Source organism: the organism of the source record quoted next, unplaced genomic scaffold (assembly GCF_019419815.1).
Source record: "Pyrus x bretschneideri cultivar Hongxiangsu unplaced genomic scaffold, Pyrus_bretschneideri_v1 Contig2, whole genome shotgun sequence".
Lineage (NCBI taxonomy): Eukaryota > Viridiplantae > Streptophyta > Magnoliopsida > Rosales > Rosaceae > Pyrus > Pyrus x bretschneideri.
This window is the reverse complement of record NW_025999501.1, coordinates 2,015,434-2,032,947: the sequence shown is the minus strand read 5'-3', so window position 1 is coordinate 2,032,947 and position 17,514 is coordinate 2,015,434. Positions and strand designations below refer to the sequence as shown.

The 17,514-nt window shown below is 34.8% G+C and overlaps 1 protein-coding gene across 1 annotated transcript; it reads left to right on the top strand.

The window, feature by feature from the left end:
- The first annotated feature begins 2,993 nt into the window (after positions 1 to 2,993).
- On the top strand, positions 2,994 to 5,219 carry LOC103966545 (non-specific lipid transfer protein GPI-anchored 31-like). The gene is made up of 3 exons (XM_009379715.3): positions 2,994 to 3,781; positions 3,898 to 3,927; positions 4,397 to 5,219. Exons 1-3 carry the CDS (start codon positions 3,388 to 3,390, stop codon positions 4,585 to 4,587), a joined length of 615 nt encoding a protein of 204 aa, XP_009377990.2. The 5' UTR covers positions 2,994 to 3,387; the 3' UTR covers positions 4,588 to 5,219.
- The last annotated feature ends 12,295 nt before the right edge of the window (positions 5,220 to 17,514 follow it).

Genomic DNA, 17,514 nt, shown 5'->3' with positions numbered 1-17,514 from the left:
GATTGGTGATTACATGTATAATGTTTTACCAGAAATAGATTTTGCATGGAGACCATTTCCCATAGGATTGGTTGATTAGTCGTCTTAATTTTGAACAAAAATGAGTGCAAACACCAATATTTGTAAAAGATTAACTAATTATTTATTCTCCGTAAACAACAGATGGAGTGATGTGCATCAAATTTGGTAAAAGGTGAGAAGCCATTCAAGGGATGTGACAACACCGCAGTAGAGAACATCTATTTCTGGTTAGCCATGAAATATGAATGGGGGCGAAGAAAGTCATTATATTTGGAAGTAGGGTTGGGGACAAGGGGTGGTTGGGGAATTATTGGTTTTGAAACAATAATTGGGTCCCAACCATATAATAATAAGTTCATGAAGTTTATGTTAATGCCCATGCTTCGCAGAGAAAAATCAGCCACAAGAAGTGCAGATGAGCTGCAGTTATTGGTCCTAAAAGATCGACGAACAAATGGCTTGACCATACCATGATAATCCCAAAACGCAAAGAAAAAAGTAGGGTTTGTCCTTTACAGTTATATTGATGGGCAATCCATTGGCTTTTGCTCAGAATGGTATTATAAATATTTGAGTTTCCAGTTGCTTCTCTTCATATAATATGTAAAGAGATTTTTTTAAGGTTGTGGTTAATCGCATTCAAAGAAAATGCGGCTTTTACTCAGAATTGTATTATAAATATATGAGTTTCCAGTTGCATCTCTTCATATATTATGTAAATAGATTTTTTAGGTTGTGGTTAATTGCATTCAAAGAAAATGTAGGCACGGTCAATATGCCATTTATATGAAGTACCAAAGAGTTACCGTTTTTGCTATCTAGGATCTATCTGGTGAAAAAAATGCAAGGTGGTTGGAGACCTCAACCATAGAATACAAGCTGGATGGATGAAGTTGAAGAGTGCATTGGATATGTTGTGCGACTGTCCTATACCACTAAAGCTTAAGAATTTTTTTTATAGGACGGCAATAAAGCCAGTAACGCTTTATGGCACGGAATGTTGGGCGGTGAAGCATCAACATGTACACAAAATGAGTGTTGTAGATATGAGAATGCTTCGTTAGATGTGTGGGCATACGAGAAAGGATATGATTAGGAATGAGGATATCTGAGTAAATTAGGAGTAGCCAAAATTGAAGGAAAATGAGAGAAAATTGGTTAAGGTAGTTTGGACATGTGAAATGAAGGCATACAGACGCTCTAGTTAGAAGATGTGATTACAAGACAGAGGTTCAAGTTGAAGGGGTAGAAGAAGAGTTAGGAAAACTTGGAAAAAGACTCTAAGAAAAGACTTGGAGTACTTGGATCTAAAGGAATACGTGACACATAACTGAGCGCAATGGCGTTATAGGATTCATACAGTTGACCCTACTTAATGGAATAAGGCTTTATTGTTGTTGTTGTACCGTCGACAGAATGAAATTATAGTTGTCAAAATGTGTTCAATATAATTATTAGTATATCAACGTTATTGTGTTATAAGTGCAGTTAATTGCAAAGTAGAATGATTAGATACACACACATATATACATATTCTTTAAGGGAAGGGATTCCCATTTTTTTTTTTTTCAAAAAGTAGACGGTTCAGATCATCGATGTGGAATGAGTCCCACAACTAAACCTTATATATATATAAAAATAAATAAAAAATAAAAAATAAATAAAAAAAAATTTATTAAGAGCCCATTCCCTTAAAGGACCTGTGCGCGCACACACACATAAAAGATCCTACAAATTTGTTCCCAGAAAGAGAGGGCAAGGCAACTATCTCATAATTCTCATTACATGCTATAGTTGAGTTGAGATTTTGAAAGTGAAAAATCATCGGTTGGTACCTTGGTATATATATATATATATATATGAAACCTTTAAGGGGGATTTTTTATAAAAGTGGAGATTAGTTGTAAGGTCCACACCGCATCGAATTTTAATGATCCGAACCGTCTATTTTTCAAGTTGCACCTCATTCATCATCCTTGCAAAATATTAGCCAAATCAGAAATGTTTAAAACATCTAATTGAGTTCAAACAAATTAACGAATACTTTGTTATATAAGAAACAAAGAAATTTTATCTTGATAATTAAATGGGCAAATGGTTTCAGATTGAATTGAATTTTTGCAAGATGATCTATGAACCGAGACTTACAAAATAGACGTTTGAATCGACAAAGTTCGATGTGGAATGGGCCCCACACCTAATCCCTATTTTTTGAAAAAAAATGGGGATCCCCTTGCATAAAAGGCCTATATATATATATATATATATATATATATATATAAATGTATAGGAGCGGATTTGTGATACTACTTATTTTACACAATTTTTTTGGAGTCCACTACGTAATGTATTTTAACAAACCAAATCGTTTATCTTTTAGAATATCATTCATAGATTATGCTAGCAAAAATTAGACAAATCCAAAATCATTAAGACATTCGTTTGTAGTAAAGAAAATGGATGCATGCGTTCAACAAAGAAACCCTAAACCTTAATCTAACGGTCATATGATTTCAGATTTGGATGATTTTTGGTAGACATGATATTTGAGGGAAAACTTAAAAGATAAACTGTTCAGATCATTGAATACATTACGAAATTAGCCTCACAAAAACTTGCCTCAAATTTATGTAAATAAAATGATGTCACGGATTCATCCATAATATTTATGTTTGTGGTCTTATGGCGGGATTAAAATTTTAGAAAACTACCTCAAGTTTAGGACATTCAAAATTTCAAAGGGATAGGACATTACAACTCAAGACCCTAAAACTTGTCCTTGTATGGTCCATAGATTACAAAGTCCAGCTCTCCTTAGTCCATACCATTCAAAGATGATGAGCTTAATGCTAAAAGCCCACGCCTAACAGAGGAACATGCGTGTTCTGTAGCTCTCTGTTCTCTTTTTTGTTTTGTTTTGTATTTTTCTGTTATTGGGTAGGGTTTTTTTTTTTTTTATTTTTTAATTTTTTTTTATATGGTTTCTTTCTGTATATTTGAGTTGGGTTAGGATTTTCACAAAGAGATTATCACAACGGACCCGGCGTGCTTATAAGGGAGTTTCGGAAATTTCAATACAAATTCATTTGAGAACATATTTCTTAGAAAGTAGTTACATTTTTTAAATTAGAGACATTGAGATGATATGTGTAACAATAAGATTAACTCAAACGCAAGTTATAACTAATCTTCCAATTTCAGTGAAATTCGAACTCTGTTCAAACTATACAGAGAGAATTTAGGAAATTCAATTCCGAACAATACTTATCGCCATAAGTTTTTATAAAACTAAAAATACACAAGAAAAAACATTGCTAAACTTGTGCAATTGTTGAAGCTAGGCTCTCTATTCTTCCAGAGAAAAGAATGGAGAGATTGATATTCATTTTGACCACATGTTTTATGTTCGCAAATTGTGCACGAATCCCTGATGTTGATCCACTGTCGTATGCAGCATCACCGGAACCAAGCTCGCCGGACGTACCAACGACAGCAGGCTCACCAAGCACAGATGGTTGTAACGATGTGATATTCGAAATTGCCGATTGCATTCCCTTTTTAAGCGATGGGAACACGAACACAAAGCCGGAAGGTTCGTGTTGTCCTGGATTGGAGATGGTGCTAAAAGCTAGTGATGGCTGCATATGTGAAGCCATAGAAAGTAGTGCTGATTTGGGTGTTCATATAAATATGACAAAGGCTATGACATTGCCTTCTGCTTGTGGAATCTCTGCACCTTCTTTTCTTAGTGAATGTAACCGTGAGTAATCTCATCTCTCACAAGTATTGTGCACTCTGATTAATTTTTTTTTTTATGAATTAAGAATATGTCGATGTATATTGAACGTCAAAATGTTTTCCTCTTTTGTTTTGCAGTCCCATTGCCTCCTGGTGCAAGTGCTCAGGGTATGTTCTAATTGTTAACTATATGTTTTAGTTTCACCTTTTTCCATATTTAAAAATTTAAAAAAAAAATCCTATACTTTATGAAATGGTCCCTTGAATGACCGTTCAATAGGTAAAAAATGGTGATAAAAGTAATTAATCTTTCCTGTTAACTTAGATTTTCTTTTCTTCGTATAGATACATTTTTATTATTATTTAGTAGAGTGATGTTTCTAGTTTATTTTTAATATTGAAAAAAAAAAAAAAAAAAAAAGACCGAGAGATGAGAAGCTGATAGATGTGAACAAGAAAATAGAACTGTGAACTAAATTTATATTAGACTTATGTATTCTCGTTATTTCATTATTGCATGTGTATCAAAGTTATGAGTGATTTAATATTTTTTGGGACAATTAACAACATAATATGTCAAAATCTAAGATTTGATCATTGTTCCAAATGTTAAATCTCAAATATCTTTCTGTTGCAGTACCCCACACACATGCTCCTAAATCATCGCCAAAGAGTCACTCTCCAGAACCAAGCCAGGCACCAAGAAGTTCCGTCAATGTAGTTCCATCGCCGGTCACTGCTTCACACGCCGGAACTTACTCAGTATCTGCATCTCTAATGCTTACTCTTAGCATGCTTTCTGCATCATTCTACTGTATTTCATTTTAACTAAACCGAAGTTTCATTGCTTGTTTTATCATCCTATGCAATATTAGTCATGCTTGTAGTTTAGCTTGACTAGACTATGCTTGTGGTTATGTAGGGTTTTTATTTCTATTTAGTCTTGATTTCTAATTAATTTTGGTTTCCTTTTCATGAATGAATTGGCATCAATTTTTTTTGTCCTTCAGAAGAAAAACCGTACAGTAGGGCTTTTATATAATAAAATTATCTGTCATGAATATTTCTATGTTTGTACGTGAGATGTCGTAGATTTGAATATTACGAAAGGCCAATTTGATACAAATTTATTCTTCCATCATCTTAATGTAAACACATCGTCGTATTAAAAAAATAATTAAATTCTCATATTTCTTTAGGAAACTAACCATTCAGAAAGGGAAAAAAAAAAAAATTAAAAACCAAGAAACCATGAATTTCTGTAATGACATAACACATAATCATTGGATTATCAAAATTGAAGACAGATTAGGTGCAATATATTTTTGGTAACAGAAGTGAAGTCAGAAACCTAATTCCATGGTTTGGGTTTCCCTCCAACAAAAAGAACAAAGAGTATTCTAGATTTGGCCCACTTAAAAAGGAAAGGAAGAGAAAAAGGAACAATGTATTGTTGAGGATTTGAGAGTGTTTCCCAACTGCCAAGCCCAGACAAGATATGAGATCATCATTAGCTTCTTTTAATCATCAAACAAGTATGGTTGCAAATAGAAAAATGCTAGTCGCGCCAATTAGTTATTAGTAATTAGTTTAGGGTATGTTTGCATGCACATGAACGATTGTTACTAACTTTTATATCAATTATACTATTATTGATATAAGAACACGATTTTTCTGTTTCAAATTAAACATAAACACTCGTACAAAAGTAATATTTGAATGTATGAAAGCCTTCTGATGACTTGATATTGTACTATGTATTTTACCCTAATCTTAGTTATAATTTATTAGTTATTTTGGGTAGAATTTTGATATTTTGTTTATATTTTCAATATAGGACATTCGATTTCTCCCAAAGCAAAACAGAATCAAACGGATGAATTTTGGAGTAATTCAAATTAGAAGACGTCCGTGTGTTCCTTAGCTTGTTCGTGTCAAAATTTCAGCAATTTATACCAAGTGGTTATTTTCTGGCAATTAAATAAAGAAGCAGTGCACGTTCCTAAAAAGTGATGTTTTGGGCTTAAATGCACTTTTTTGGAGCCCACGATGACCTAGGATGGGTTCGTGACCTTCTAGAGAAGTGTTCAGAATAGTCTAAACTTTAAGTCCAACTATTTTGGGCCAGTTTTGGAGCTGATATGAGTCCAAAACGTGGCTGTGTAAAATTTTGGGCGAATTTTACTAGTCAATTTAGGATTATGTTTCCTAATTTATTTTAATTTATTTAGTTTCCTAGTATTATTTTAAGACATTTTCTAGGTAGGGTTTTATTTTCTAATAGTATAAATAAGTTTTTTTAGCCATTAGAGAGGGAGGGGGAGGGAGGGGAATGCACGCACTACTTTGGAAGATTCAAGTTTATTTTCAAGGTGTTTTCTATTCGTGTTTTTAATAATATTTTGTTTTTTAATTGTTAATAGCTAGTTTCATTTGCCAGGGTGAGGCCACGAGCCTTAGCAATAATATGTAGTTTCTTTTCAATTTGCTTATGATATTGCATGCAAGTTTTGAATTATTAATTACCGGTTTAAACTATCTAATTGTCTTGATAATTGGCCACCATTAGGATATTTAGAAAAGTAATTTGATGCAATTTTGGTGGAGGGTTGTTCCTGGAATTGGCGCTAGCTTCTTGTGGTTAATATGTGTAACTTCTTAGGATGAATGACACGTGTTAAGGGTTATATGGTTTTTCAAAAGGTTTTCATAAAACTTAATGAGTCTTGCATGTTCACATTCAATCTAGACACCACGAACAGATTGCATGTTAGATATACGATATATGTTGAAGGTTCCAAGTAAGGCATACTTTAGGAAAAACTAACCTTCAAATATGCATGTGTGAGTCATAAGTAATTGGAAGAGCTACATAGGATTGTTAAGGTGACAGTGTAACCTTAGTGCTCAAATTTATTTTCAAAACTATTTCTTTTGTTTTCTTTACTTTGCCAATTTATTTAATTGTTTTTAATTAAATCCGTTTTTAATATTTTAGGTCATAAAATCACATTAATTAAGATTTGGTTTTAACATAAATTATTCATTCAATTCCTGTGTAGAACGATCTTGCTTGAGCTGCTATACTACGATAGCCTTTATTTTGTCCTTATCGTTAAAACTTAAAATTTTCGAGTCATTTTCAACAGTTTTCTTTATTTTTAACCTAAAGTTGCCGTTCCTGTCTCTCTAAACATTACACCTCGAGCCCAGAGCCTTTCCACCCGTTTCTCATTTTCTCGAACACCCACCTTGCATTTATCTCGGTTCTCTCATCCACACCCTCTAGCTCCTCTGCGAGTCCTGTCTTCTTTATCTGTTCATTGCTTTGAAGGCAAAGGTGGAGATCCACCCCCAAACTTCTGATCTTGGTGTTGACACACTCAGAGGTAAGAATTTTCATCCTCTAAATTCAATTTCAAGTCCAAAGCTTCGATTAGGGAAAATTAGAGGATGAGTGTCTGATGTATGTGTGCTCCCAGTGTTGGAGCTGCAGAATGCCCATCCATCCTAGCAAACAATGGTAAATGTATAGATATGTATCCCTTCAATGATTTTCGCTTGGTCACAATTGTCCTCTATGTTTGTGCATGTCGCATTGATGTATGTTGAGCAAAAGTATATGCATATGGATGGCCCTGATGACTGTGTTCTCCTCTGTACTGCTCAGACCCCCAAAATTGTATATAATGAAATTTATGCAAGTGAGAGAGAGTAAGCGAAAGGTTCCAAACAGTGCGGAGAGTAGCACAGTAAACCCCCATTATGAGTATTTCAGAACTGACTTCCATCCATTGAGGTCTGATGAATGTGGATGAGTGCTGCTGAATGCATGATTCAGTTGAATTTTCCGCATTTAGTGGATATTTAAGGCCATTCGAATCCAATGAAACCTACAAAAATCACACCATAAAAATTTATTAGAATAAAACCCAATGATTAGCTAAAAAAAAAAAAAAAATTCTATTTTTGTGTGTTTTCAATTTTCTGATTTTTTTTAATTAATTTATTTATTTTTGTGATAAAGAATAAAAGGAAGAAAATAAAATCAACAACATAAAGAAGAAAAGAGTTAGAAAAATTGGTTTGCTCTAGCGCTTTAGTTAACGTCTATAGCTAAACAAATTTGAACGAGGTTGGTGATCATGTCGCTTGCTCCTTGAGAATCAACCACTCTTTAATAGCATCATATAGCAACAGTAGGTATGGAATGAGTTGATGTTTCAGTTCAATGGTTGAATCCTTTATATTTGCCATTCTATGTGAATGAATCTTCGTAATCAAATAAGGCTATTTCTAGTGAGGTTTATGTTTCTGTTGAGCTGCCTTGAACCTTGTATTTAACACTCACAATTTTTGTATTGGCCGAATTTCTTGATGAAGGATTGGGCTGCCGTTAAGCTCTTCATGCTTGCCCTTATAGACTTCAGCCTGCTCGTAAAATTGGCCTTGATTTTCTTGAAATTCGATGGGTTCTACTGTTGGCATGTTTAATTCATCAACTAAAACTTTTTCATTGGTATGTGTCTGCCCTGTATCAAAATATGTCAGTGCGTTGAAGTGTTGACCATGTGAGGTATCAGATTCTGAAATTGTATGAATAACCCCTTTTGAAATTGTGTGGACGTCCGTCTCCTTCTAGGGATGGGCAATGGTTATGACGAGTAGGTAATTGTAGCCGATAACCGTTTATGTTCATACCCATATAACCATTTACCTGTTGGGTAATTGCATAAATGATTATATACATACCTATAACCGTTTATAAACGGTTAACCATACCCATAACCGTGTACCCATTTAACCATAACCGTTTACCCATTTAACCAAAATCATTTACCCGTTTACCCATTTTTGAACCCGTTTATCCTTTTTTTACCCATTTACCCTTTTTTTCACCCGTCTACTTGTTTTTTTTTTTTTTTTTTTTTAACAATTTGAAAATTACAAAAGAAAATTTTGTCATAATTTTTGTTTTCTAACTATTAAACACCATTATAGGTGCATATTAGCATGCATTTCCCTATTTTAATCATTTAAGTCATCATACAATTCCAATAATCGAAATAATAGTTTACGAACGATATTCTTTTGCTACACCCGAGCAAGTCTTTAATTATAATCCATATGATTACAAAGTAAAGCTTCTAAAAACAAAAATTAGTCATTATCTTGAATACTAGATGATTCAAAGCTCCAAAATATTCTGAAACTAAACACTTTTGAACAGTAATGCTTTAGCACGTTCAATCACAAAGTCTCATCGACTCGTTGTCACCAAAAGAGGCCTACAAAAGAAATGTATAAATTGAATTAGTATCCTATTTAAGAACACCGACACCAATTAGTATGAATCCAACAGAGGTAAGTGATCACATAAGATTTACATTGTACACTAAGTTATCAAAGAAAAAAAAAAAAAAAAAAAAAAAGCGATCCTTAGTCCTTCTCCTCTCTAATATATATATATATATATATATATTTGTTTGGACCCGATTTTACACTATCGGCCCATTGCATTAAGACCATTAGATGACTCCAAAACTAAACAGATTTTTCTTGATATTATTATTGATTTTAATCATGGTAATTATCTTGAGAGAGATCTTTTGCGTTTAAGGAGATTGGGATGGATTAAATGGGTTTAACATGGTGCGGGAATTGTGAAAGTCTACAAAGTCATGCTTTTTTGCTTGGATAAGGGATTGAATTAATCATATTTGATTTGGGAAGCATGCAGCACGTGATGATTGGATGGATTCACAATCAAATTGAGTTGGTTTGTGATTTTCTATTTGAATTAATGAAGATTGCATGGAGATAAGCATGCATGCAACATTACAGAGCTGCATCCACATGACTCATTTTTATCAATCTAGAGTTCCATTTGAGATAGAATATATCTCATCAAGCAAGCACGTGGACTCATCATAGAATATTATGCATGCGTTGGAGGAGATAAGCGACCAGATGATGGGTTAAGGGAAGAATTGTGATTAAATTGCAATTCTTTACGGAATTGCATGAATGCGTTTACGCATGCAACTCGGGAAACGGAGAAGAATTGTGATTAAATTGCAATTCTTTACGGAATTGCATGGATGCGTTTACGCATACAACTCGGGAGACGGAGTTTTGAAAAAAAAAAAACATCATCTAATAGGTTTATAACCACTATAAATACAAAGCTGCACCTTCAGTTTGGGGACCTCCAATTCAACACACAACTGCCCTGCGCAAAACCTCTCAAACATCTTGAGATTTTTATTTTCTTTTTTCCGCTGACACATCTTCAGTTTGGATAAACAGCACTGTGAAGGCAACCGGCGAATATCTTCAGTTTGGATAAACAGCACTGTTGCCGTAGAATCAGCCGTTCCCGAAGCACCTTTAGTTTGGATAAACAGCACTGTTGCTGTAAAATCAGTCGTTCCCGAAGCACCTTCAGTTTGAATAAACAGCACTGCGTCGAGGCCGACTGGTTATCTATCCAAGTCTCGGTCGAGAAGGATTTTCAAATCCTTATTGGCAGAGGTCATCTCATTAGCCTTCTCGGCGAAGTGAGGTGTTACCAAGTTACTACATTCGGCACCTTGAGAGCCGAATTTGATATTGAACTTCGTAGAACTAGCAGCCTTGTCTTCAGGCTCGAGAATCCAAAGGCCAAGATTTGTTCCTTCCTCGGCCGCAGTCACAAGATAAAGAAGTCAACAACGCGCTCAACGCAACATCAACAAATTTTACTCCTCGGCCGAGCTCGGCCGACGAGTTGGCACGCCTCGCATTCAACCGAAGGACGTAGTTAGCTTATTAGTTACTCGGCCTGCGCGCCACGTAGGTTTTGTAATTTTTATAGTCAACAATATTAAAATGGGTAAATTGATACCCGTTATAACCGCAGGTAATACTCATAACTAATGGATACCCGTTATAATCACGGGTAATACCCATAACTGCTCATTTAAATTTTACGGATAAACTTTTATACCCATAACCGTTTTGTTCGTCTAAGCGGTTACCTGTAACAGTAACCGTGAACTTTAAATGGACGGGTAACCGTGGTTACCCAAACCCATGAGAACTTTGCCCATCCGTATCTCCAACACGTCAATTTTAATGCATTCCTGCACCTTGGTGAGATGCCTTGCAACCTCTGCATAGGGGATGTGTGTCATATAAACTTGGCTAGGAGTAGATCTGGTGAAATTTCAAGATTACCAGTTTCCTCCATTGGGCATGTGTCATTGGCTGATGGCTCTTCTATTTCATATTCTTCCATCCAAGTATCGTTGGGTTTTTCCCATCTCAATGTTTGATCTGCCGAGCACTCCTTTGAACCCTGCAAGTTTGCAATTTTTTGATTATGGACATTGGAATTGGAATCGTTTTCTTGTTTTGCCAATTGATATGTGAGCTGCCCAATTTGCTGCGCTAGATTGTCGATTGAATTTATTATATTCTGCATCTTTTGGGTGCTGCTCTTCATATACAACCTAGTGGACTCCTCCAATTTAGCGATCTGGTCCTCCAAAGAAGGTTTATGTGACCCACTGGGCTGCTCAAAAGTCTGTAGATTGCTTACCCACATAGAATTTTGATGCGTTGGCCATGATGGATTGTAAAAATTTGAGTAGGAAGTGCACCTAGGCCTCTGAAAATTATTGTTCATATTGATATGGTACTGCACAAACTCTAGAAAAAACTGCCGTTGAGGACAATACATAATACCATGAGTATTCAAATTGCAAGGGGCACAAACTGTAGGTGCTTCTTGTGCAGCTCCAAACCAATCCATTGCTGCAACGCTCTTAAAACCAACAAATTGTTACCTAAAAAAAAAAATTAAAATCAAGTAAATAAAAAGATATATACAAAAATAATTAACTAAGAATTTATAAACACAAATTATTTAAAACAATCACCGATAACGGCGCCACCTTCCTACTTTCAGTACGTATCCTCATTCTGTTGAGACACTAGCATGCTTGGAAGGGTTGCGCTTGGTTAAAACACTACAAATGGACCATGTTCATTTTGAAAGTGACTCCATTTCTCTGGTCAAGGCCCTTAACAGTCGGCACCACGACACTTTAGTATTGGGGAGATTAACTGATGATGCTTGTGCATTGTGAAACCAATTTTCATGGGAAAGGTTTACTTATGTTTATCGAGAAGTCAATGTTGTGGCACATAGGTTAATCATTTGCTTTTCTTCTCTAGATAATGCTACCTTGTGGATTCAGAACTCTCTGAATATTATAGAGGATGCACTACTAGTTGATTCTACGTACTATTAAGTTTTTCAACTAATAGATTTCGCCATTTATAAAATATAATTTGTTACAATTTATGTGGCTTACTCTTTTATAAGAATAATCTTTTCTAATTCGATTTCTATAGTCTTGAGTTTGATTCAGTGGCGACAAACACTTTTTTTTCTTGACTTGAATCACAATCACTTTGAACACGTGGGGATCATGAGAAGTGTGAAGTGGTGAGTAACCTTCGGATTTGGTATTGATTCTCCATAAACTTAGTGAAAGAACCTAAATGAAATTGGGTAGGTAATCACTTATTATGTTTATTCTTGTTATATCCCTTCTTGATGTAAAACCAAAGTGAAGAATTTTATTCTTTGTTCAAATTTCAATGTTTTTTCTTTCTAAATATAAAAATTTAGAGTACAATAAGATATTTTGAGTTCAATAATACACCATAAAAGATGGTATTTTTTCAATATTATTATATAATAATGTTACATATTCAAGTGAAACTTCAAAGTTATAGTTTTTGAAGTTTGTTTTTTGTTTGGTTATTTAAGATTGAATTGTTTTTGATTATTTAGTGAACGTTATGTTTGTAACTCTTTTTACTTATTATTAATGATATTTTAAACTTGCAATCAGTAAGTGCTAAACTTTGTTTTAAATTGTTTTCCAATGTTATTACATTGTCCTACATTTTTTAAGACTATCTTAAGGAGGTGCGCTTTTATAAATTTCGCACAGGACCCCTAAAATCTCAGAGACGGCCTTGTGTCCAACAAATAACATCATCTATCACTTATGGGCAGATCCATAAAATATTATTACAAATTTAGAAGTTGGGTCCAGTTCTAAAATTTATAAACAAATAGCACCAGGTATCATGGACTTCAAGGGACGGAGGCTGCGACGTCTTTTTTTAATTCTCTAGAAAAGGAAAAGGAAAAAAAAAAGAGAGCAAAGAATAGAGATTAGATTTTGGAGTTAGGTTGAATATCGTAGGAGGTGGCTGACCAGGAACACAAAAATAGGTCGATAACGAAAATTTGAGGGTTTTTAAGCTAATCTACGTCAAAGACAACTCAAGTTCAGAATATAAGAACAGAAAGTCGACAGAAAAACTGGCTTAATCGAAAACAGGAGAAGCTTCCTATATTTAATGCGAAAAAATGATCAAAGCGTAGCTATAAGCCATGCATGGGTTGGTGGAAGGCACTCCGTTTACAACCAGCCACCACACATGTATACGTACACAATGAAGAAGGTATGGTAGTTTGACTAGTTCTAACCAAAACCATCGTCCTCCACGTTTGTTTTTTAATTTTTACATATAAATAAACAGCAGGGTATGATCTTGTTTTCTGGTTGAACACTATCATATATTTTTCAGGGCAACTTGGATTCGACGTCGTTGACTAGAACTTGAAATATGGTTGGTGAAAAATCATCCATGTAACAAGTGATTGCGTGCGGCAACTGAAAGGTCATTTGCTATTGGCATAAGCCACATAGCATGAAAGAGACTCCACCCCCATGAAAATTCTTCCAATTGAAGGAGCTTAATTTCTGGGTTTTGAATTTGGGTTATGGATACGACGGAATGGCACAAACGTTGATTTTTGCTTTTGATGATGAGGCAGAACAAAAAAGGAACCAGTTGGTGGCTTCGTCACAATAAGGATCGAATAAACTTATAGAAGTATTTCAGCATTCCCTAATCACTATAGTGTAATTCACATACACAAAAAATCGAACCCATTGTTGTAGGAAACACAACAATAGGACCCACAAACACTAGTTGGTATTTCTCCCATTTTCGCCACTGGCAAGAAATAGGTGTGGGGTTTTACCAAAAAATTTCAGCAATATGTGTGTGTTGTACAATTGCTTATGAAGCACTAGATGCTCATCTCTCTAGTCGACATGGGACTCAATTTTGGCTTAAATCAAAGCCACCAAACTCCAACACTCAGAACCTACCATGTAAAATACAAACTTAAAATTTGTCCCAACAGCCATAAAATGAATCCACCGCTAACATCATTATCTTCCAATACAACCTATATTATCTTCGAGGAAAATAGAGGAGCATTCCTGCTCTCTAGTCAAACATGCATCATTAACGTTTATCAACAACCAATTCTTGAGGTTATCCTATATAGTCAATATTGAATCGTTTTTTTGTTCCTTTTGGTTGTCAAGTGTCGTTGTGGAATTCAAAAACCCATTTGGGGCAAATCTCATGTAGTCAATATGGAGGCAAATTCTCATGCAGACAATATTGTATACTTCCTTTTCTGAATAGTCAATAAGGAATTCAAAAACCATTTGTCATTTCACGAACTAATCTCGATTGGTGCACATGACCCTGTAGCCAATGCTATGAGTATAAAAACAAAACACAAAAATTATGAAAACATCATACAGATGATGATGTTTTTCCCATTTAATTAAATTTAGAAAATAAGAGGAGAAAGAAAGATAGATAGGGAGGTAAGTATAGCATGCATGAACCTAACCACCAACCACAACCCATAACCTATACACCATCATCCGATATTATTTCAACATCTTTTTTTATATTAATAAAAGTACCCACCAACACATCTTGGTCTTTTTCTCAATCATTAAACCAATAGGTTAACTACATTTTTCAGCTCAAGATTTGTAGGTCGTAAAATGAGTTAAGATGCTTTAATTTTTTTGCATTTTACACTAATGTGATTTCTGAATTTCAATAGTTTAACATTTCCATCAATTTCAAATTTTAATACTTTACTCTTTTACTTTTTTTTTTTCTATTCTTTTATGAAATTAACAATCAATGACGGTATAAAATGTGGGCTCAGTACATATCACTTCAACACTTAATGTCTCGTTAGATTATGAAATGGACAAAGAGATTAAATTGGTGCGTGCAATTCAGAAATCATGTAGTGTAAAATTAAAAATTGAAATCTTGTGACTAATTTTTTGCAAATGATTTCAAACCTTATAGTCAAAAATCTAGTTAAATCCTAAATCAGTTATTCATTCTGCTCCTATGAGAGATACCTTGTATGCTTTTTGAAAACTAGCATTTCTACATGCGCCTTGAAACTCCTCGAAACTGACGACATACTGCACGCGTCTCTAGTTGTCGTCAATGAATAAGATTATCATCCATCTTGGTTGTACCTTCTTCTCTCCAACGACATCAGAGGTTTTTAATTTCTTATGCAGTTATATGAGTGCTATGCAGCAGTTACATGGGTTGCAGCAATCAACTGAACTGGAACCGCTAAGTCTGCAACGTGGGTTCCTTCGCGTTCGTGTTTTCATTTTTTTCTTTTTAGTTTATTTTTTATTTATTGTGCTTTCTGCTTTTGCTTTTTTATTTGGACATTTCTATCCTTTATCAATATTCCTAACAGTAAATCACGGGAGTTAAATTTTTTTGTTTGATGGGCTTTATAATCTAATTATTTTTGGTGAAACTTTGAGACATCAAACTTAACTTTTGACATTCTAATATTAGAGATATTCTGAAAATTAATAAAAATAAAAAATAAAAAAACCTATTTTCAACAAGATTTATGATCTTCCGTCTCAGTCCATCAAACGCAACGCCATTTACATATTTTTGTGGCAAAATTATTTGTTTTCATTTTATTTTAATCATTTTTACAACATTAGAAGAAAAAAAAAAAAGAAAAAGATAAAACCAAGAGTTGGTGAATATAGACGGTTGAGTGAGAAAGAATTGACTTGAGAAAGAGCAGGACGTCAAAATCCAACTTCACCCTAAAGCTATTTACTAAACTAAGTGGGAGAGAATTTTTGTGTGTTGAATCAAGTTTTGATACATTAAGTGTAACAATATATTGGTTAAAAATTTGAAATTTTTTTTCAACCAATTGTATTATGATATTTAACGTATCAGACCGTGTTATTGACACACTAAAAAAAAATTCACTAACTAGAATCAAATTAGGAATAACATTAAATGCTTATATGTTGATCATTAATTCCCCATTTCATCTACCAAAAAAATAAAAAAATACTCCCCATTTCATGTGAAAGCATTGTTAGTCGAACAAGGGTGCATTTTGCTCCTTCTTTGCGTATAATATTGTGAATGTCTCACTGGTATTTCCATTTTTTGTAAGTAAACACATTTGTAATCTGTAGTAGTAATATTCTAACCGCTTATGTTTGTTCTTTGCTAAATCTTTCTTGCCAATTTCGTTTGTTATTTTCTAAAAACTTGGAACATATAAAATAAACTTTTAAATTATGGGCTTACATATTATGTCACATCCCGACCCGGGGCAGATCACTTCCCGGGCCCGCTTCCACTACCGTAGCACGATATTGTCCGCTTTGGGCTTACCATTCCCTCACGGTTTTGTTTTTGGGAACTCACGAGCAACTTCCCAGAGGGTCACCCATCCTGGGAGTGCTCTAGCCCTCTTCTCGCTTAACTTCGGAGTTCCTACGGAACCCGAAGCCAGTGAGCTCCCAAAAGGCCTCGTGCTAGGTAAGGATGGGAATATACATTTAAGGATCACTCCCCTGGGCGATGTGGGATGTTACAATCCACCCCCCTTAGGGGCCCGACGTCCTCGTCGGCACACCACGGCCAGGGTTAGGCTATGATACCAAATGTCACATCCCGACCCGGGGCGGATCACTTCCCGGGCCCGCTTCCACTACCGTAGCACGATATTGTCCGCTTTGGGCTTACCATTCCCTCACGGTTTTGTTTTTGGGAACTCACACGAGAACTTCCCGATGGGTCACCCATCCTGGGAGTGCTCTCGCGCGCTACTCGCTTAACTTCGGAGTTCCTACGGAACCCGAAGCCAGTGAGCTCCCAAAAGGCCTCGTGCTAGGTAAGGATGGGAATATACATTTAAGGATCACTCCCCTGGGCGATGTGGGATGTTACAATTATCACACGTGATTTTTTTTAAAAAAAATTTACGAAAAGTTAAAAAAAACTTTAGTTTTAATGAAAAATTATAAATAAAGGTGTAGTGAATAGTACCAGAAATGTTTTGTTAAAACTTCATATTTTTAATTAGAAATGAGGACAAAATTAACAGAAAAATGAAAAAAAATGAAGGAGCCATTCAGTACTACAGTTTGGTAGTATTCCTTTTTATTTGGAAGTGAGAAGTCTTAAGTTCGAATCTCGTAGATGATAAATTCGATACCAAATTAGATTGCACATTGTGTGATTTTGCCAAATTCATAAAAATATCTATGTATTCAAAAAAAAAAAAAAAAAAGAAAAAAAAAAGTAAGGGTGAAGGGTTGGTCGACTGCACCAGCCAACTCACAGTCAAGATACGCCAGGTCCAAAATTTAATTCCTTTATTCATTATTCGTGGTGCAATTTCTGCTTTTATCTATTTGCTCCCCCAAATCCTAAATAAATTTAAAAACCCAGAAAACACAAATTAAAACTTGATTTACCCCAAAAAATTCACACACGAGAAAAACAGAG

Excerpts from the sequence above, each read along its gene's own strand:
- LOC103966545 (XM_009379715.3), top strand. The coding sequence starts at position 3,388 with ATGGAGAGATTGATATTCATTTTGACCACATGTTTTATGTTCGCAAAT. Across the intron at positions 3,782-3,897 it reads TTTTCTTAGTGAATGTAACC|TCCCATTGCCTCCTGGTGCA; the intron begins GTGAGTAATCTC and ends TTTGTTTTGCAG. Across the intron at positions 3,928-4,396 it reads TCCTGGTGCAAGTGCTCAGG|TACCCCACACACATGCTCCT; the intron begins GTATGTTCTAAT and ends TTTCTGTTGCAG.